Raw genomic sequence first — 22,489 nt, 5'->3', positions numbered from 1 at the left:
TTTTTTTTTACTACATTTTCAAATTAAAATGGCAAAAATGGCAAAAAAAACAGCAGATCTAGAAGCCCACAACAGCCTTGAGTTGTCCAGTGTTACAGGGTGGAGGCCATTTAAAATGTGATGAGTTCTGGCCTTGTCAAGAATCAAGAGAACCCTACCCATTCTAGGGTGTCCCGTTGTGAGCTTGTGGATTGGCTATCTTCAGCGAAGAGAGATTTGGCCTCATATAGACCCCTGCGGGACTCCGGTCAATGACGTATATAGGGTTTAACCCTTTAAGACCGGGAACGCATCTGTGTCATTTTAGATTTCTTTGGCTATTCAAAAATAGCAGATATACAAGCTCATAGCGTGACACAGAGTGTCGCGCTACGAGCTTGTAGATCTGCTATTTAGAAAAATCTAGATTTTTTGGGCAAATCTTTGAATATATATATTTTTTAAGTGAACATTTGTTACTCAAATCTTTGCTTCTGGGGGTCCCTGGAACAAAATGTTTTGAGATGGGGGTCCGCAGCCAAATACATATCATTTTGGGTCCTTGACAAGTTTGAGAACCACTGATACAGCAACATAGTTTTTTTTTTTTTTACTGACATTTTGCAGAATCGGCCTCAGGTCTTAAAGGGTTAAGTGGTTAAGTTACAACTCTCGAAAAAGATTTACCCTCATGCAACAACATCTTGGAGGGAGGGCCTGTTGCCTGTGTCTTTCCCTTTCAACTCCCTCCCCCCCCCATTCCCCTCATCTGTGGCATTATTCACCCCACCCTCCCCGTGCTCCTTACCCTCATGCAGCAGTTTCTTGGCGTGTGAGGGTTCTTTGCCCTGTGGCTGGAAGAAAGCATAGATGCACTTCCGGACCAGATCCTCCCAACCGGGCCGACCTGTTGCTCGCAGAGCACTGGTCTCTATGGAGATGATCTTCCCTGGAGGAAGCGACGTGAACACAGTCAAATGAGTCCACATATCATGGGGCAGCACAATTCATCGAAAATCGTGATTTTACGCTTCACACATGTAAGTGTGAAATGTGGCAATTAATACAAACATCTTATTTGGTCTTCTAATCTGTTGCACCTTTCCGTTGTCTCCTTACTATTACATAAGGGTCAAAAACCACCAGAGCACTGTAACATCTCTACATCCATCAGGCACTTAATAAAATGACAGAGGCAATTACTTACTGTACCATTAGGCCATAGACATGGCACCAATAAGCACAATGAGTAACAAAGGCATTAAGAAAATTATAAACACCCCTTCATCTTCATTATCAGTAATTGTATTAATAATAATCAGAATGATATTTTTTCCATAATAATGCAGCCCTACCACATATTGAACAAAACTCATAGGGATGCAATGCGTGTGTGCGTGCGTGCGTGCGTGCGTGCGTGCGTGCGTGCGTGTTACCTGTGGGGTCCTGCTTGGTGATGAAGGACTCTGTGCTGACAGGCAGCGGCTGGGGGCGCGGCATCCGGCAGGCGATACAAATCAGACAGCTCTGCAGGTCTTAACACACACACAGGGAACTTTCTGTCAGTGTGTGTGTGTGTGTGTGTGTGTGTGTGTGTGTGTGTGTGTGTGTGTGTGTGTGTGTGTGTGTGTGTGTGTGTGTGTGTGCTGCCCTAGTAAAGTAGTGATCAGGCTATGTGTATCTCTGAATATTGCACTTGCACATGACGCGATGCATTGTGAAATTGGAGGTCAGCTAATTTTGGTGTGTGACACCATTGTATGATTAAGTAAATTATAAAATCAGGCTTTACACCAACGTCATGAAACATTCACCGCAGGCAGGCAATGTACCAATATCTATATCATGATGTGAGACAGATACCGTAACATCTTTAAGTTGCTTAAATGCTGCATTACAGTGAAGTGATAATATTTTCAGAACTTCTTAAGCTGGCTCCAGACCAATCCAAATCGGCCCGACTTTGGGCCGATTTGGCTTCGGGAAGCGTCGGCCAGTCGGTTAGGGGTCCGTCGGCCAGTCGGTTAGGGGTCCGTCGGGACCTTTTCGGCCGACCCAGAGCCGACCGAACATGTTCAGCTTTTTAGCCGACTGGCAGAGCAGTGGCAGTGACAACAAAGGGCTGTCGGTGTTGCCAGATTATGTGAGAGAAACAAGCGACCATGTCTATGAAAACCTACATTCACTGTTTCTCGTTGTTGCTCCCAGAGAGAGAGAGAGAGATTGATTGATTTGACCTAGTTTTGCGCAGTTTTGGTGCGCAACACAACCCTCGTTTAAGTGAATTGCTTTCACCTGCTGCTGCTGTGTGGAGCGCAGTGGTGGAAAAAGTACTCAAATGTTTTACTTAAGTAAAAGTATCAATACTGCAATGTAGAAGTACTCCGTTACAAGTAAAAGTCCCGAATTAAAAATGTACTTGAGTGAAAGTACAAAAGTATTGGTATCAAAATGTACTTAAAGTACCAAAAGTAAAAGTACTCAAATGTTTGAAAATAGCAGATCTACAAGCTCACAACGCGTCGCTTCGCGACGCGTTGTGAGCTTGTAGATCGGCTATTTTCAAATAGCCTAGGTATAAAATAGAGCTAAAGTGGTTACTGTATGTTTTATAATGTAATAATTTATATCTGCAAAGTAACTAATAACTAAAGTTTTCAAATAATTGTAGTGGAGTAAAAGTAGAATATTTTCCTCAGAGATGTATGGAGTAGAAGTAAAAGTACTGAAAATTAGAAATACTCCAGTAAAGTAAAAAATCCTCAAAAGTGTACTTAAGTACAGTACTTGAGTAAATGTACTTAGTTACTTTACACCACTGGCGGAGTGTGCGCTACAGGGCATATCTCCAAGCCAGGGTGACCTACCCAGGCTCATGAAATTCATATGCAGGCATAGTAGCCAATTAGAATGAAATCCGCAAAAACGGACTCATATACTGATACAGAACCATATATTGGCTATTATATTATGGCTGTCGGGTGGAAATCTTGTATGTTCCTTTTTTATTATTATTTAAAAACAATTTAAAATCGTGAAAATAGCCAATCTACAAGCTGTAATTATTAATAATTAAGAAATACTATATTTTAAAGAGTGAAAAATCAACTAAAGTCATTATTAGTGCAAGTTCATTCACATTTCATTTGAATGAAAATAACTTGTGGGTAAAATACATTCTGTGAATCTAATGTGATTAATGTGACCCCTACTTCAGTCAGTGAAGTCCAGGGCTGAATGTGACATATTGAGACCTATATAACTAAATATTGGTCATTTGCCAACACATTATTTTGTGAAATAAATGGGTTATATTTCACAGATAGTTATACTATTCTTATAATATATTAAAATACAATGATCCTTAACCTTCAAGTTAAATGCATTATTTCCGTGGACTTAAAAATCATTTTTGGACTTAAAAATCATTATTATTTTTTTGGATGGCCTTCCTGCCCTGGCAGGAAGACCGGGCAGGGCCTTTGTGCCCTCCAAAAAATTACAACACCAAAGGCCAAGTGGCCTTGCCCCTAAAATGACGAAATTCCAGGCTTGAATGCAATAGATGTACTCTGAGTCTGTTACAAGTAAAAGTCCAGAATTCAACATTTACTTGAGTAAAAGTACTAAAGTATTGGTATAAAAATGTACTTAAAGTACCAAAAGTAAAAGTACAAAAATGTTTGAAAATAGCAGATCTACAAGCTCAGAACGCGTGCATCGCAACACGTTGTGAGCTTGTAGATCTGCTATTTTCAAATAGCTTATAGGTATAAAATAGGGCTAAAGTGGTTAATGTATGTTTCATAATGATTTATATCTGCAAAGTAACTAGTAACTAAACATTTCAAATAATTGTTGTGGAGTACAAGTATAGACAATTGGAAATACTCCAGTAAAGTAAAAGTACCTCAAAATTGTACTTAAGTACAGTACTTGAGTAAATGTACTAGTTACTTACACCACTGCACGTCAGTGAAGAAAAAACGCTGGGAACATCCCTAAGTGGCTTTGCAGGGAAACAAGCCCAAAGTCGCTTATAATAAGCAGACCTGGCAACGCTGGCACGCTAAAAGTCAAATTAGCACATGAATGGCCAGTCGGCTGACAGACTTAAATGGTAACTTTTGCCAACCGAATACCAGTCTGTTGCAGTCTGGAGTAGTCTGCAATAGTCTGGACGAGTCTGTTTGGTGCGGAGTTGCCTTTAGACCACTCTTACTGAGTGAAATGAACGATGAATGCCTCTACCTGTTTGATAATCATCCACACCAAATCTCTTTGCGAAAAATAGCCATTGCGACATGTAGATCTGTTATTTTGGTTTCCCAGAGAACATGGATGCAGGGGTTCAAGTGGTTAAATCACATTCTAAGGCACCTTTATAATCCATAGAGGGTTTTGTCTCAGTCACCCGCTGTGTTGAGGATGTGTACGCATTACAAATAGGAGTTTTTATAACGACAGTTCAACAGAGAGTCTGAGCGAATGTATTTCCACACATCACCTCATTAGTCCTGCTCCAATCAGATCAGCTGAGCTGATGTCTGTCCCTTTAAAAGGACTCCTCCTCTTCCTTGTCTCACTCATTCTCATGCTCTCTGTTCAGGCAAACACACACTCACACAGAGAGCTCAGCTCACTATTTCAGTAGCTTTTCTCAAACAAGCTCAACATCAATCTTTTCATGACTAGGCTTCAACCAGCACAAGCCTGGTCCTGCAGCTTTTCAACTTAAAGCTTCACTTCTCCTGGATGCACCGATGGCTGCCTCGCCTGCGTTTGGCCCTGCATGCTTCCAACAGATACAGTTTTACTGTTGTTACTGCTTTTACTAATTAGAATATTACAACAGCTAATCATGGTTGCTATAATGTTACTGCTACATTTAATTCCATGATCGTTAACACTACTGCTTCAATTCATGCTTGGCAACTTGCTACTAGTGCTGTTTCTTCTGCGCTACTAGGCTATGCTAAGTTTAGCCACCAGCTTAACTGTGTGTCCCAGTAGGTGTTGGTAGCCTCACTACTTCTCAGATTTGCTTCTCCATGTAGCTCATCAAAACTACATCAGTACTTTATTCTTAGGTATGTAAAGGGCAACACATTCGTTCAGAGTTCACTTTTCTCTTCAGCAAGCAACAAGTAGATGTGCTCTCTGCTCCATGGCATATACACAGAGCCGTACACTCAGAGCCTGCAAGTGGCAGGTCGATAGATTTTCTCAGTCATTGTTAGGGTGAGTTAAGTTAAGAACTGATGCTTCTGTCAATGAAGGATTTTTCACCACTCCTTTGTTGATTACTAGGCTACTTCAGCAAACACCAGCCTGGTTCTGCAGCTTAATGGCTGCCTTATTCCCAGCTTGTTCCATCAGTGAAGTGCAACCGCTATTTTGAATGCTGTTAATTCTGCTAAAAATGCTGGCTGCTGCTTCAGCTAATGCTACTTCCATTATTACTATCAGCTAATGTTACTGCTGTTAACATGACAACTATGCTATATCAACTGCGCTACCATGACTTTAATCTTAAATGCTAACTGCATTGCTACTACAGCTTCAGCTAGCTACTTTTACTCAGTCTGCTGCTATAATCAATGTAATCATTACATCTGCTACTTAATTTCAAATGCTGCTCCTGAGGTTAATCATAATGAGTAAGCAAACGCTAGCTGCTTAGCTACTAAAGCTTCAGATAATGCTACTTTTACTCAGTTGCTGCTATGACTGTAAACTTTACAACTATTCTACTTGACAACTGCTGCTACCATGAGGTTAGTCACGAGCCTGCTTATGCTGACTGCTTGCTACTGCAGTTTCATCTAATTCTACTACAGTTTCACCTAATGCTACAACTACTGCAAACATGTGGTCAGCATTGTGTATGCTAACACTGTTGACTTGCTACTACAGCTTCAGCTAATGCTACAACTGCTGCAAACATGAGGCTAGCCTTGAGTATGCTAACACTGTTTACTGCATTGCTACCGCAGCCTCAGCTATTGTTACAACTCTGCAAACATGAGGTTAGTCCTGCTAATGCTGCCAACTGCTTTACAGCTAACGCTACTTGGTAATTGCTGCTATTGTGACTTCATTATTATGCTAATGCTATGCTTCAACTGCTACCATGGACCATGACTGCTAATAACGGCAGCTAATGCTACTTCTACTCAAGCTACTGCTAACATGACTGCTAATCATTACAGCTAATGCTACTTTTACCAGCATGCCTCCATCATGACAGCTATATGCTACTTCAACTGCTGCTACTATGAGGTTAGTCATGAGTCTGAGGTTAGTCATGAGTCTGCTGCTTATGCTAACTACTTGCACTACAGCTTCAGCTAATGCTACAACCATGGCTACCATGAGGTCAGTCATGAGTCTGTTAACACTATTGACTGCAATGCTACTACAGTTTCATTGCTGCTTCAGTGAGTTAGTCATGATGATGCTAAAGCTGCTGGACTAAATCGATGCCATCAACACGATAATACTAAAGCTGCTATCTAAATCTGCTGCCATCAATACGATGTTGCTTGACTAAATCGCTGCCATCAACACAATGGTTATTTCATAAGGATAAGGATAATTCCTTTTAACAGGTCGTTCATGAAAGTCCTTGCGGTCTTGTTTCCAATGAGAACCTGTGAGCAATTGGGGTTAAGAGTCTTGCTCAGGGACAAATTTCATATCATCGGCACATATGCTGGGATAGCCTGGAATCGAACCTGGGGCAACCAGGGCCAGCTGGTTCCCTAGGCGGGCTCACTAACCACTCAGCTATGGCCGCCCCACATTCTAAAGCTGACTGTTACTACTGCTTTAGATAATGCTACTCGCTCTGCAACTGCTACCAACTGACTGATCATGATCATGCTAATGCTGCTGACTACATTGTTTCTACCGCTTCAATCAAAGAATGCTAGTAGTACTATAACTGCATCATGATGGTCACGATCATGCTATTTCTGTTGACTGCATTGCTACTGCCGCTACAGATAATACTATCTGCTTTGTGCTTTTCCATGTCTAGCTAGCTGCATGGTGATCACTGAGAAATGAACGCTGTTCATCATCGACGCTGGGAAGGTCAGGTTTGCAGCCGGCCAAGTCTGTTTCAACAATGCAGACCTTACCTCAGCGGCATGCATACCAATATTTAAAGAAGCTGCCATCGCATCGGTATTTCAATTTGGCATTTGTTGCTTGGAAATCACATTTCCTATGCTACTTTAACGTTGCTTCACCAAGCAGCAGGATATTCACGGCGCACACCGCTGCCAAGCTCATGTAAGCACATCGGCGTAACATTGGTGTTTCACTCAATCTGCACACCTTGTAACTTGTTATCTTTAGACACTGTTTCATAGAGAAGCCCGTTGACTCCTGTTTCTATGCTCCAGAAACCTCTGCTATCGATGATCTGTTCACAGATGCAGCTCCCTCTACAGGTTTTTGGGGGCGATTTCCAAGGGGAATGGTTTGCTATAGCCGTATGTCCCAAAGCTGCATTCTGTAATCTTCTGGGTGCTAGCTGGTCTCACTAGCGTTTGGTTTTCACGTAATCAAGAAACATAACGTTCATATTAAACCATTCCCCCTGGCCTGCCCTGTTGAGACCTAACACTCATTTGTCTCCAGGTTTCACAAGGTCTGATTGCAAAGGCGATCTCTATTACAAGGGTCCATGTCTCATCAATTGCTGCGGCGTACCTAGTGATCGCTTCGTACAAGTTGAAGGGAAGATGGTGATCTTCTGCTTTCGTTGCTAGATACTGTAAGACCAGATGCTTGCCATCTGCCCAAAAGACTATCGCTTGTCTATCGGTTCTCTTTACAATGACTGGTGGTTGTGTCTGGTGGCTGGGTGTTCTGCACATTCATTCAAATATCTCCTTCACCTTCCTTATCTAATTCTATAGTTGGCAGTTGTCATCCCTTTGCATATGCCAAAACTTCTGTTAGAAAGATGCTTTTCATCGTGTAATTCACCCGTAGTACTTTTAGATCAGTACACATTACTTTCACTGATTTTGTCAGGTGGTGCTTCTCTCCGCACGACCTTCAGTAATTCTGCTGTATTCTCTTACCCTTTCTCGCATCTGGATATTCCCTCTCCTAATCACTACCGGCTCACCTCAGGGCTTGCATCTATCTGCTGATCACAGCGGCTTCACTCAATTGGTTTTAGTAGCTATCCTCTGTAGAGTTGCTTTTTTATGAGCGATAATTCATGTTGTCCAACCCTCCAGTGTTAATTTTGTTAAGACTTAAGGTTCGATATTTAGTCGACTAAGACTAAACAATTTCAGAAGACTAATTAAAACTTAATGGTGTTAAAAGACAGAATCAGAATTTGCTGCCGTGTTACTTGGAAACTAAGACTAGACTAAGTCTAAACAATTTCAGAAGACTAAATGGTGTTATTCAAAAGATTAATCAGAATTTGTTAAAAATTAACACTGCAAAGCTCCTTAATCTGTGCACTACTCCGGCTAGTCCTTCATCAGTTGCTCAAGCATATCAGATCATTTCACACGTCTTCTCATGGGTCACATTGGTGTCGGAACATTCTCCTCCTGCGTGCCTTCAGTCGTGAGGGCTCCTATAGCAGCAGGAGCAGTTCAATACCTCCTGCAAGCCTTCAGTCGTGAGGGCTCCTATAGCAGCAGGAACAGTTAATTTACCTCCTGAGAGCCTTCAGTCGTGAGGGCCCCTATAGCAGCAGGAGCAGTTCACTTACCTCCTGCGAGCCTTCAGTCGTGAGGGCCCCTATAGCAGCAGGAGCAGTTAATTTACCTCCTGCAAGCCTTAAGTCGTGAGGGCCCCTATAGCAGCAGGAGCAGTTAATTTACCTCCTGCAAGCCTTCAGTCGTGAGGGCCCCTACAGCAGCAGGAGCAGTTAATTTACCTCCTGCGAGCCTTCAGTCGTGAGGGCCCCTACAGCAGCAGGAGCAGTTAATTTACCTCCTGCGAGCCTTCAGTCGTGAGGGCCCCTACAGCAGCAGGAGCAGTTAATTTACCTTCTGCAAGCCTTCAGTCGTGAGGGCCCCTGCAGGAGCAGTTAATTTGCCTTCAGTCGTGAGGGCCCCTATAGCAGCAGGGGCAGTTAATTTACCTCCTGCGAGCCTTCAGTCGTGAGGGCTCCTATAGCAGCAGGAGCCTGTCTTATTTCTCTTTATAGAAGCCTCAGTGCCGAGGGTCCAGTGTCCCAGCCTCTTCACGCAAATATCACCTTCCTTCCAGGTATGTATTCCATTTCATCTCTTCTTTTGGGGCGGGCTCCTGAAGAGCCCCCTGCCTTCAGCAGGCAGGATCTGATCAGGACGGATCTGATCTGATTCTTCTCCTGCGATGGGGCCCGCGCCAAAGTGTTAAACTTGCAGTATCTAATATAATTGTATTATTCATACATGCATACTACTGCATTCATGTCATCTGTATTTATCAATAAATATCTTTGCATTCATCTTATGGTGTGAGGGCTCTCTTAAGTTGAAATAGGAGTTTTTATAACGACAGTTCAACAGAGAGTCTGAGCGAATGTATTTCCTCACATCACCTCATTAGTCCTGCTCCAATCAGATCAGCTGAGCTGATGTCTGTCCCTTTAAAAGGACTCCTCCTCTTCCTTGTCTCACTAATTCTCATGCTCTCTGTTCAGGTCACCCACCACCTCCCCGACACCGCCCAAACAGCAGGCACCACCAGGTTGGCCCTATCTAAAGGGGGCGGGCTCCTGAAGAGCCCCCTGCCTTCAGCAGGCAGGATCTGATCTGATTCTTCTCCTGCGATGGGGCCCGCGCCAAAGTGTTAAACTTGCAGTATCTAATATAATTGTATTATTCATACATGCATACTACTGCATTAATGTCATCTGTATTTATCAATAAATATCTTTGCATTCATCTTATGGTGTGAGGGCTCTCTTAAGTTGAACTAGAACATCAGCGGTCAAATAAACAAATTATGCGTTTCCCAGAACCTTCTTCAATATTCGAGCCCACTCCTGACCTTACATATTTGAATACAAATATTCCAAACCCTATTACTAACATTTTTGATCGTATCAGAGATGTTTGAAGTAATTAGACTTGGTCAGGCAGTACAGAAATGAGACACTTTGATATGATTGGCTGAATATCACGTGCCTAAAATGAATGAGAGGAATATGAGAAAGTGGCATGTGTATGCGTATGTGGATAGTCTATATTAATAGCAGCGTGTGCACGTACCATCTCCTTCCTCCTGCAGGGCACGCGGCTGGGAGATGGTGAAACACTGCATGATCTCGTATTGCTGCCGCGCCTCCTGGTTCTCCGAATCCATCTCATCTGGCGGCCTCTTCAGCATGCGGCAGTTGAAGGTGTGGCTGTTCCTCCGGCCTGGTTCCTGTGGCCATGGCACGCCGTTTACTGTGTGTGCGCGCGCGCACACACACACACACACACACACACACACACACACACACACACACACACACACACACACACACACACACACACACACACACACACACACACACACACACACACACACACACACACACACACACACACACACACACACACACAGTTTGTTACCACACAAAAACAAAATGAGCCCTAGCTCATTAAGATAATGAGCTAAAAAAGATAATAAAGATAAAACATTTCTGTGCAACAACCTTCATCAGGTTATATTATCTTATATAGGCTGGTTTGTCCATATGGATCACGTCCAAGATAATATACTGTAAATTTAAACGTTAAAAATTCAAACGGCTAAAAATCTCCTCAAACCTCAAGTGTATAAATATATAGGAAAAGAGCTCAAAACATTCATGATCATCATTAATAATAGGTTGGAGGCTGGAAAGGACTGTCTCCCAGGACCTGTCCTTAGATAAAGCATTAATTTGATTGGCTGATATATCTATATCTTTTATAAAAGGGAGGCAAGCGAGCAAAAAAGTACAGAATTATGGCACGAATGTCAATCGATCCTTAAGCACAACCCCCCCAAAATCACACTACAACATACAGTATGTTGTCTGAAGCCTCTAGGAATTTCATTCTGGTGCAGCGGATCTGGAAATGTTCATGAGTTCAAGTGAAGAGGGCCATGCGTTAACAGTTAATTAAGTTTGCATGGCCTTAGTGACTAATCTAGAGTTATAAGGTCAGTGATTTTACAGCTCTCTACAGCATTAACCCAGGAGGGATTACAGGGTTTGGGTAAACTAATTGGACAGCTCAGACACTGCTCAGCCATATTGTTTTGCTCTTCCTTCTCGTATCTTCTGTCCTCGTACGACCTTTTCTGCCCCTGTGATTCCTCGCTACTTTCCTCACAGCAGCAAATTAACATGGTAAAGCTTTCAGGTACAGCCAACCTGTGGCATGGTGCTGCGTAACAATACACTTTGTTTGGGAATTGCATACTGGTATACTATTCATACTAAATCTGCCACTATCAAGATATATTTGTATTCACATCGTTCAATAAAACACGTCTAACGCATAGGTGGAATCCGATATTTTGCCCAGCCCCTACACAGTAAAAACCCTACGTTTTTATTTAACTCTGAATAGTGTACAAATGGATGCAGATGGATTTGGTTCCATTTTGTACACTCTTCGGGATTAGATTAACACGCCGTGTTTTACTGTGTGCTCATAAATCATCCGGACAACATAGCCCTGTCTGCTGAATGCTCCTCGTGTTGGATGACATTAATATGTGGCACACCACGAGGAAACATCCAGGGCTGCAACTGGGCATTATTTTCTTAGCGATTATTCTATCGATTAATCGAATAATTGAGAAGCACTTTTTTTTTGGGCGATATATTTTTTTTAAATAAACATCTATGTACAGACGTGGAAAATAATTCATTGTATTTTTTTGTATGATCGATTAAATCGACTAAATCGTGATTATACCACATAAGCGCTATTTTAAACTCAGTGGCACACAAAAATAGCAAAGATAGCAGATCGACAAGCTGATTTACTGGCTTTGTGATAAAAAAAAATTGGGAGTTAAAAAAGCAACATTTCACATTTCCCCTCCAAAATAAAAAACAAACAAAAAAAAAGAAATTGAACTCTATTATCTATATTCTTTTTAATAATCAATTAGCTTGATTAACTGTTGCACCCATAGAAACATGTCAACTCACCCAAGCTCTTGGGCAGCAGGTTGCGTACGAACTCGTTGTGGTCGCCCACGTGCAGGATGCTGTACACACTGGAGGTCATGAGCTCCTCCTGGCCATAGCCCAGGTAGCCTGTCACGTTCTCAGACACAAACACGATGCGACCCTCCCGGTTGACCACAAAGAAAAAGCCGTCCAGTGCCTGAGGGAAGGAATGGAGATAACTGTAAAAATCAGGTTCAATGTCATTGGCCTGACTGTGATGAAATGAGTTACGGACGCTAATAATATACATATCATCACTGTGGGGTGGAAACCTTGTATGTCCAAACATTTTAAAATAGTGAAAATAGCCGATCTACAAGTTTGAGTAACCATGGCAATCTAATGTGGTCTTTGATTGATTGACAGTTCAAATACAAGGTCAACTAAATAGGATAAAAAAACAAGAAAGCCAATGGCTTGTTTCCCTAGATGACGTGAAATCTCACCGTCAAATGTACGTATATGGAGTCAAATGCACATATATGGAGATCAACCTGCATTGATGTCATACACAACATAAACCAAATGCGGAGATTTGATTGTCAACATGCACTGATGTTAGACATAACAGAAACCGTGTCAAATGCACATATATGTTGACAAGGATGAGGCCGCACAGCTCTTAGCCACGATGCAAAAAGTTGAATTAAAATGAAATGAAACCAACGTTTCGACAATACAGTCTTCCTCAGGGTTTAGAGCACATGAAATGCACATATATGGAAATGTCAGACACAACAAGGTATCCCGACAGCAACAATATATACTGTACATGTAAGCCACTAGAGCATGAGAGCAGAGTTGAGTGGGGAGATTACCACTCCATATACTCACAAGGCTGTTCTTATACTCCACTCTACCGCTCAAAGAGATTCCCTGCTGCTCAATTCAAAAGCACTCACCGCTCATCTCGATTTTTTTTTTGTAGACATGCAGCGGCAGGCTTTGCCATTTGGATTTGACACAAACATCTACCCAATAATCACAGTGTATATACACCCTTACAGACTACCCCAATGCACACTTAAGCACCATGGACAGCAACACTGTCGCAAAACACATGCCATCCACTGGGGGCTAACCTTTGACATAATTTAAACAAAGAATTAACAATCAGACTTTGCTGATTACAGAGAATGACAGAAATCCGTTCAGAATGACTAGGTACTGTACGTGCTGGATCTTACGAGACCACGGAGATGTATTGTGTAACCTTATTATTCATCATGTATCAATCACAGTGATTGACACAAAGCTTTACACTGTTATAGGGTGCCCGCTGGCCTAGCGGTCCAGGTGCATAGTATACCACGCTCTAATGCAACATGGCGTGGGTTCGACCATTGCTGTGTGTCACTCCCCGTCTTTCTCTCCCTGTTTCCTGTCCATCTCCACTATCTACTATCAATGAAGGCAGAAAAAGGCCCCAAAAAATATATTTAAAAAAATATATAAAGATTACAATTTTATAATACGTATAACATTCTGATTATCACACCAAATACCTTACTCCCCATCCTAATTATAAAAAAAGACATATGAGACCGGCCCGCCATGGGCTGTTGGATTCCTACTCTTGGGGTTGGGCAGAGAATCAAACAACTAACACGGATGCATTGTGGACTGGGCTTGCTTCAAACACATAGTATCAGTGGCACTGGAGCGCACTGGAGTGGCTCCACACCCCACTAAAAATCTTCTCACTCCACTCACTGTCCGTGTTCTGATATACACACACATTTTGTTTTTAAATGTTAGAACGCTGTCACACTTTCTTTCTTGTTGTATGTGCGAGTTTAAAACAACCTATTTTTCTTATTTCTATTTTTATATGCAAAGTTTATCAGGGTTGTGAAACACTAAGTGATTCTGTCATAATATCACTCCCAATTGTATCACTTATTTCAAAGCATCTGATGCCAACACAATTGTGTGAATAAACCCTACATTGACTTTTAGTTGTCTTCGTTATCGCAATTTAAATTCATAAGAAAGTGGACAAAGGGGCAGACACATAGAACAATAGGTATTTGCCCAATACCTGGAACAACACCACAGTAATTTACAAGCTTGTAAATAACTGTGTTCTTACTTGATTATGTACTTGAACTTAAATTCTTGTTGGAATGGACAGCACTCTCTTTAGGCTAGGTGTACAACTCCTGTAGTTCTCTTATTTCGTTTTTGATTAGATCAGCGATGCTGCAACGGTTCCTTAGATCACTGTCTCTCGACAAAATAAACGCATTTGTGACGCAATGTTTAATAAAAGAATACCCTATGATTTATTCAAAGGCTGCTTGAGCAGTGCTGTGTCCAGTGACCACTTGTTGTGACAGGAACTCTTGTCTCTGAGATCGCAGCAACAGAACCAACAGAACACGGTCCAGTCTAGTTTGCAGTGTGCTCATGTTAAGAGCTTCAGCACCAATCAGCACACCTCTCAACACCTGCGCATTGATTTATGACTGATGTCGTTTTATTTCTCTCTTAACTCTCTCAGTGCCACACTTATTTCTGGCCGCGTTTGCAAACTGCCAGCGATTTTTAGATTTTCTTACCTTTTTCAAGTAGTCACAGAATATTTATCTCCATTATGATCGATCCCCTGATGATTGGGGGGGGAATTAAAAACATTCGGTAATCCGTTCCATAGTTGCAGCCAGTTGAAAATAGTCAAAAATACATAGTAAAAAAAAAAAGTACACAGGAGCCGAGATACAGGCTTTTGAAGTCATAAGTTAACCAGGAAGTGGATTAAAGTCTAAATCTTCGAAAAATGATATCTCCTGGTGCTGTGAAGGGAAAAAAGTAAAAAAAATAAAAAATAATATATATATTTTTTTTTATTTTTTTTTTTCCAAAAACGGTTATAACCGTTTTTGGCACACCTCGTTTGGATTATGAAAAACGGCCCGGACCGTTTTTGGCACTCAATGTGAGCAGCAAATCTGGGTTCTGATTTTATTTATTTTTTTTACTCGTGATAACTCGTTCTTGGCACTCAGAAAGATACTTGTGATAACTCGTTCTTGGCACTCAGAGTTAAAGAGGGTAAATAGAGCGCTTTTCCCACAGAGCCCTTTGATGAAATCTAGATATTAAAACGCGCGTTTGAACACTGGAGCTTGCCATTCATAATGTGGGACAGCGTCTCAATTTGTGGGACACGTGAAAAGTCATGGAAATGGCGAAGCGGGACATCTGGTCTCCCTACTCACGTACCTTTGCGCACCCCTAGGGGTACAAGGAATACCACAGTTATGTGTGACTGTGATTATGTTGAGCTCATTACTGCAATTGTTTTATTTTAATTTCTTGCTGGTAAAAGTTATAGCAGTGCATAAGGTTTTGATATAAAATGTAAGCTTACCATAAACACAATATTTAGTTATCTGTCTTCTTTCCTACAGTATGTTCAAGGATTTGGGGGAGAAATGAAACTGATGTCACTTCAACTTCGTGGGAGGGGTTATGAGGAATGTGACGATATGTATCGTTTTGGAAAAAAATATATATATATATATATATATATATATATATATATATATATATATATATGGGCTTCCCCCCCCCCCCCCATATATTTTCATAATAAAAAAGTCCCATATATCGTATCGTATCGATGTTGTGAGCCCAATATCGTATCGTATCGTTTCATGAAATTACTGTATCGGCACACCCCTATTACTAAGCCGGATGTTAAGTCGGATATTTTGGCACATTTAGGATTTTGAGCCAGGTGACATAGGGCAGCGGACGAATTTGAACGAGGTAAAATGCCGCATTTGTAGGAAAAAAATATCAGCTGTGAGCAAATACATCTAATCTAAGATCGCATTAAAGGATTAAAGGATTCTCTGAATTCTCTGAATTTTGAGCTGATGTCTTGTAAATAACCACACTTTACAAGTTCACGGCTGGTATAGTTGAGATGACAACAGAGTAGAAGGCTTTAAAATAAATGGTGCATTTATATAGCGCATTTATCCAAAGCGCTTTACATAGATTGTGCATTACATTCACACATCGATGGCGGAGGAAATCATGCAAGGCACCAACCTGCTCATCGGGAAGAATTAGGGGTTCAATGTCTTGCTCAAGGACACTTCGACACTAACTCTGGGGGAACCCGGGATCGAACTGGGAACCTTGCGGTTTCCAGTTCACTCTACCCGGCCACTCTACCCCTGAGCCAGTGCTGCCCATCTCCCGTTCGTTTGTTATACGCCGTTAAAAATAGCATGTTTCGGCAAAAAAGAATAACACAGGAGCCGAGATACAGGATTTTTAAGTAATAAGTTAACCAGGAAGTGAATGGGGCAGTAAATCTTTGGATCACGTTATCTCCTGGTTCTGTGTGGAAAAAAAAGAAGTGGGATTTAGATGCTATGCTATCTTCTAACAGCTGTTCTGAAGAAGCTTGCAATAGCCTTAACGGTTAGATTGGTAATGGTTAATGCTAATGTCCCCAAACGTTTACAAAACGTGTGTGTTTCTGTGTAGCTCACCTCTAGCAGCATGGGCCCCAGGGCCTCCTTCTCCACCAGGCCCTGGCTACTGGAAGAGATGTCGCTCTTCTGCACCTCATCATCAGGGGACAGTAGCGCCGCTTTCTCTGTGGGCAGAAGTAGCACATAATTTATCAAAATAAAAATCACACAGTCCGTTATTCGGCTCATTCGTCAAGGTGAATGTGTCGCAGCTACAGTACTAGGCCTATATGACACATTGTTTTATCACATTCAGCATTGCTCTTAGGCCCATCTATTGAAAACAAGGGAATCAGGGGACCTGGTACTGCCAGACCCCTAGTGGTTGAAATCTGAATGGCCGGAAATCTGAATGGTTTCTAAACTACATCACGCTAAGCTTGACCAATCAAAAAGAGGGACATGTAAGAAAACGTTTTCGCCCATATATGGACGAAAACGATAGCAAAAGGGGACCGACAAAGCCCCCTGGGTCTGGCAAATATACAGTGGATACAATGTGGGTGTATGATTATAACTGGATGATGAGGAATCTTACAATAGTATGGCTTTGAACAGGGGACGTTGAACTTGATCATAGTGATGAAGTGATATGCCGGTGAGATGGAACTGTAAGTGTGTTTACAAGACATGTACTTCTTCTGTGGATAAAATTTGGCGAAAACAGCTACCTGTCAGTTAAAATGCATCAGGAAATAGAAAAGAATAGAAACGTACAATTCAGCGTTGCCTAGAGCTGCCCTTGTTTATACTTTTATTTAACCAGGAAAGACTCATTGAGATTAAAAACCTGGTCAAGACAGGGCAAAGAGTTTACCTCTAAATCATTCAACAAAATTTTAAAAACTGGAAGTAAGACGTCACTCTGCAGGTTTAAGCTCATTTTGTGAGGAAATCCATCCCAGTACAGCAACTGTCAGTTTTCTGTACATAAATACAAAAGTAAGTAAAGTAGTAGATCCAGTTTCTTATTTTTTTACTTAAAAAAATAAACCCGTTGGGCACTGGCCTATTTGAGAACGATGCAAGTTGGAAATATATGCCCCACCTGGTTATGCAATACCCATTGTACACATTGACCTGTTGTAGCTGTCTGTCTGTGTCCCTTTTACACCCAAATATAGAGATTTCTGTGTCACTCCCTTTTATGCCTATATATGGGGTTCAGTGTCAGGAATGCCACATATGGGGATTTGCAGATTTAGCAATATCTTTGTACCCGTCTATGTCCCTGTTATGCCCATATATTTTATGCACAACTGCCTATCCGACTAACTCAATGCTGGGCACGGCACGCCCTCGGGTCGAACTATAGACAGACGTACACACGCACAGACAGGCGGACAGAGATTTTGTGCATTTATAGTAGGATATATGAACATTTACATGAACATTTTTGTCCTGTTTTTGCCCTAAATGCCCAAAATAGGGACAACAGGTTGAAACTGGTTAAAATAGCATGGACAACGATGTGGAAATAATGATGTAAATATGACAATTCTGTTAACTTCATCCAGCTGTTTTTAGCTAAAATAATTGTGATCAGGTGATTAAGCAATAATTGGGACAGACCTACAGTAGCAACGTGTAGATCTAATAATCCTGGTGCTCCGGGTGTGAATCCTATGTCACACATAACCCCCATTCTCCGCTCTCGGTCTCTACACTGCATTATGCCTTCACACAGAAGGGCCCCAAAAGGCTCGGTGTTAGGACAAGTTCACAAGGTTCTTCATGTTTTATACTGGAACTGGGTATTCTATTAAGCGTCAATCAAAGTTAGAATGACCATGAACATTAATAATAGGCTAGCCGGACTTAGTTCACCCTACTATCGGCTTATTTACATAGTTCACTGATGTTGACCACTTGTTATTCACCATTTCTGCCCTTATCTCCCTTTGTGGCCTCATACACAGCTGCTCTTCTGAGAGAGGAATGGATGGGGCATGGTGGTGGAAAATGTCCTCCGTTGGCAGGTGACCCCAGTCCAGTGGTGGAAGAAGTACTCACGTGTTTTAGTTAAGTAAAAGTATTAATACTGCAATGTAGAAATACTCTGTTGCAAGTGAAAGTCCGGAATTCAAAATTTACTTGAGTAAAAGTACAAAGGTATTGCCATCAAAATGTACTTAAAGTACCAAAAGTAGACAGTACTCCTTATGCAGAATGTCCCATTTCACAAGTTTTCACATTTATAAAATGTATACAAATCTTTAGAAAATAGCAGATCTACAAGCTCACAATGCATCACATCGTGACGCATTGTGAGATTGTAGATCGGCTATTCTCAAATGGCCGAAATGTACATAGGGCTTAAGTAGGTAATGTATGTTTTGTAATAATAATCAAAATCAGCTAAGTAACTAGTAACTTAAGTTTTCAAATAATTGTAGTGGAGTAAAAGTATAATATTTGCCTCTGAGATGAGTAGAAGTAAAAGTACTGCAAATTGGAAATACTCCAGTAAAGTAAAAATACCTCAAAATTGTACAGTACAGTACTTGAGTAAATGTACTTAGTTACTTTCCACTTCTGCTATTTGAGTGTCATGTGTGGCAATTTAGAAGTTTAAAATGTATGACCCTTATGCAGAGAATCCATGCAGTTACACAAGTATTGGCTTGTTCCCAGTCTTTGATGTGTTGACCGTCAAAAAGAACAGAGGGGTCTGATCTTTCAGTGACACAAACACCGCACATCAACACAACTGCCACGCAACAACGTCTGCCATTTCTGGTTCTGTGGTTCCTATGGCAACACCGAGTGAAAACGGCCACTGAGGAGAATCTTCCATATTTGTACATTTTGTCCCAGATTTGGGATGCGAGTCATATTTGCCCGTTTAGCTGTCATTTGTTTCTTGAAACAAATTAGCCGTGGAAGGGCTTGGTGACAACTTGAGATTATGGTTTGCATGCTGCAAATACTTATCTTGTTCAAGAATCACCGTTTCAACTTTACAGCACCACAAAAAAAAGCTAGAGTATAAACTATAATATATATATATATATATATATATATATATATATATATATATATATATATATATATATATATATATATATATATATATATATATATATTTCTGCAGACAAACAAACTATTGCATTGTATTTCCTCTTGGGTCCACACTCCACAGGGGTGTGATGGCAGCTTACTGGGGGGTCTGGAAAGTGAGACATTGACAACAGGGGGAGATGGGAGACGCAGGTGAGAGGTAGAGGGCATAAGGTTCAAAGAGAGAAGGGGGGGGGGCAAGAAAATAATTGGAGGAGGAAGCGAATATTGTTTGTGCGCCGTGTGTTCCCATTTCTGTGTAGTGACAGAGAGGAGGAAAATACATTGAGACAGAGAGAGAGAGGGAGACAGAGAGAGAGAGAATTGGTGAGGGAAAGAGAGGGTGAGAGGCCCCCTTACACAAGGTCAGGGGGCCTGGCTGCTTAGCTATTGGCTGTACTGTCACACACCCTGCTTCACTCCAGAAGCTGACAGAAAGGGAGGGAGAGGGAGAGAGAAAGGAAGAGAGGAGGGGGTGGAAGGAAGGACAGACAGAGACCAAGAGAAAAACAGAGAGCGGGAATGAGAACAGAGAAAGAGAAAAAGTAAAGAGGGGGGGGGGTCTTTGGTTAGCTAAATGACTAGTGTCAGGGTCAAAGGTCACAAGACATACAGTGATAAATACTGAGCGAGTAATTCATGACACTTAGCTTCAGAGCAGACCAGGGAACCGATCTGTCTTTTTAATGTAAAAAGCTGTTTGAGCCTGGTAGCTAAGTGTTTATTTTACACTGGGAGTGTAAAAATTGACCTCCCGGGTCCGATGACACAAGTTGCCACATCCTCCATTTTGCCATGGCTGCCATATCTGTCAACGCATCCATTTGTCTTTGTCTTCTGACTCATTCTCTGTTGTGGTCCTACAGGGCAGATTCCTGCATCCTTGTAGCTTATACTCACTCTCATTGCTTCTATAACATTATTGTCTAGAGTTAAGGCTGGCAGCAACATTTGAGGGCTGTCCTTTATATCCCCGAGTCTGGCTGCACTCTGTATCCAAGGCATTTAAAAGGGTAATAGTGATGGTGATGGTCGGGTAGTGGGGTCACTAAACTCACTTCTGTGCTGCGGACAGAGAATCTCAGCTCAAAGTCACAGGATTCCACAACCAGACATCACTACGGCTCAAGTAGAACATTCAACAAGGAACACCATAATGTTTAAACTTTAGCGAGAGAAGGGGAGAGAGAGAGACAGACAGAGAGAGCAATGCTGCTATGTCCTTCAAATTTACACACAGCATATACGTATGAATGAGATCAATCAATGAGAGCAAGGAACATATTCCAAAACTATTTCTACCTGTTGGAGGCAGGTAGTAGCTTCACAAGTTTCTTTAATGTTTTGTTTTTTTGTAAATCCATGTATGTGAATACATGCAGTTTTGATTCCTTCAAAAATATTGCAGTCCAGAGAAAACCCTTGGTTCATAAGGCCAAGGCTTATAAGTAGAAAAGATTACATAAAGCCTCACAACAACTCACATGTTATGAAGTAGCACCTTCGGCCACACATTCCTCTATTGAGCCCCACACACACAAAAGAAAATCAGGGCTGACTCAAGGGCATGCCGGCTTAGAATTGGCCAATCTTTAACCAGCTAGCTACAATTCTGGCCACTAGGCCTATAAGGATGCAAACTGTCTTGGGAATGTGTGTGTTTAAAGTAGGTGAGAGGGTTGCCTTTCTTACCTACTTTAGGGCTGTTCACTTTCAACCAGCACATTAGATCGTTTGCGACTCTGATTTGAAAATAACCCACATAAAAGCTGTTGTGAAGTTATCAACAGTATCATAAATAAGGCTTCCTCCTCTTCCCCACAAAATACACACACAGCCATGCTAGTAGTCACCTAGATTACTTGTCCGTGGAGTGGAGTTCAAGTTCAGCAGCGACCTAATCAATCAATTCAAGGTTATGATAAGATGCTGTCTGTTGCCCTCATACTTCGCCTGCCTGTTTCTCTCCAAATAAGTGGGCCAAAAGCCACAGAAAGAGAGAGAGCGATCTCCAGCCTATGTGATATAACCACATGAACCCTACAGTCCATATTCTGGGGGCTAACATTCCCGAAAACAGTGGGGGGAACGACCCATAAAAGCTTAATTTGTGTACTGTATCAGCAGCAGAAGTAGTTTTACCAATAATATTCAAATCAAAACACCCACAAAGGTCACTGCATAAAAGTTAGTTACAGCAACCTACCTGGTTCAATTCACACATGCACAACTAAATAAATGTAAATTATTTCAACCCAACACATACATAAATGCAATACTCCACACACAATGATTCAGTTCAAGTTTGTATTCACAAAACCCAAATTAGTCCCATACATAAACTTAAATCCACTTCAGGTTTTTAAAATACCCACAGAAACGCAAAACAGGTGTCGTGCACCAGTTATTTTGTCCAAAAGAAACAAAACTTCAAAACAAAGAAGCGTTCCAGTCGTATGTGTGTGTATGTGTGTGTTTGTGTGTATCAGTAGCGTATTAGCTCCTTTTAGCTCACCCACAGTAACCACTCAAGGCTCGTAGTCATGGATGATCTTCAAAAGACAGGGGTAGAGGTAACGTTGAGACAAGAAGTGAGCGTTTGTAGCTGCCGTTGATGCTAGCAGTCGACACAGGAGGATCTTCAGGCGACAACCCAATGTTTACACGGAGAAAACGCCGCCCAACCGTGGACTTGACTCACGCGACAGAGGATGGAGGACCAAAACTACTCACTCTCCAGGCGCCATACACCCGCGACTCCATT

General features: G+C 41.6%; 1 protein-coding gene across 1 annotated transcript in view; it reads right to left on the bottom strand.

Annotated features, from left to right (window-relative positions):
- The window catches only part of LOC308103785 (nuclear receptor coactivator 1-like), a 39,067-nt gene extending 22,291 nt beyond the window's left edge, over positions 1–16,776 (bottom strand). The window contains exons 1-5 of the mRNA XM_080453952.1: positions 16,684–16,776; positions 12,152–12,329; positions 10,224–10,403; positions 1,416–1,514; positions 788–928 (exon numbers count right to left, since the gene is read on the bottom strand). Of these exons, the coding sequence (XP_080310078.1) occupies positions 788–928; positions 1,416–1,514; positions 10,224–10,403; positions 12,152–12,329; positions 16,684–16,695 (610 nt within the window). The 5' untranslated portion in view covers positions 16,696–16,776. The remainder of the gene's footprint in view (positions 1–787; positions 929–1,415; positions 1,515–10,223; positions 10,404–12,151; positions 12,330–16,683) is intronic.
- Positions 16,777–22,489: the final 5,713 nt, after the last annotated feature.

The sequence above is a fragment of the Gymnoscopelus braueri genome (assembly GCF_963280865.1).
Source record: "Gymnoscopelus braueri genome assembly, chromosome: 16".
Taxonomy (NCBI): Eukaryota; Metazoa; Chordata; class Actinopteri; order Myctophiformes; family Myctophidae; genus Gymnoscopelus; species Gymnoscopelus braueri.
This window is presented reverse-complemented; position numbering and strand designations above follow the sequence as displayed.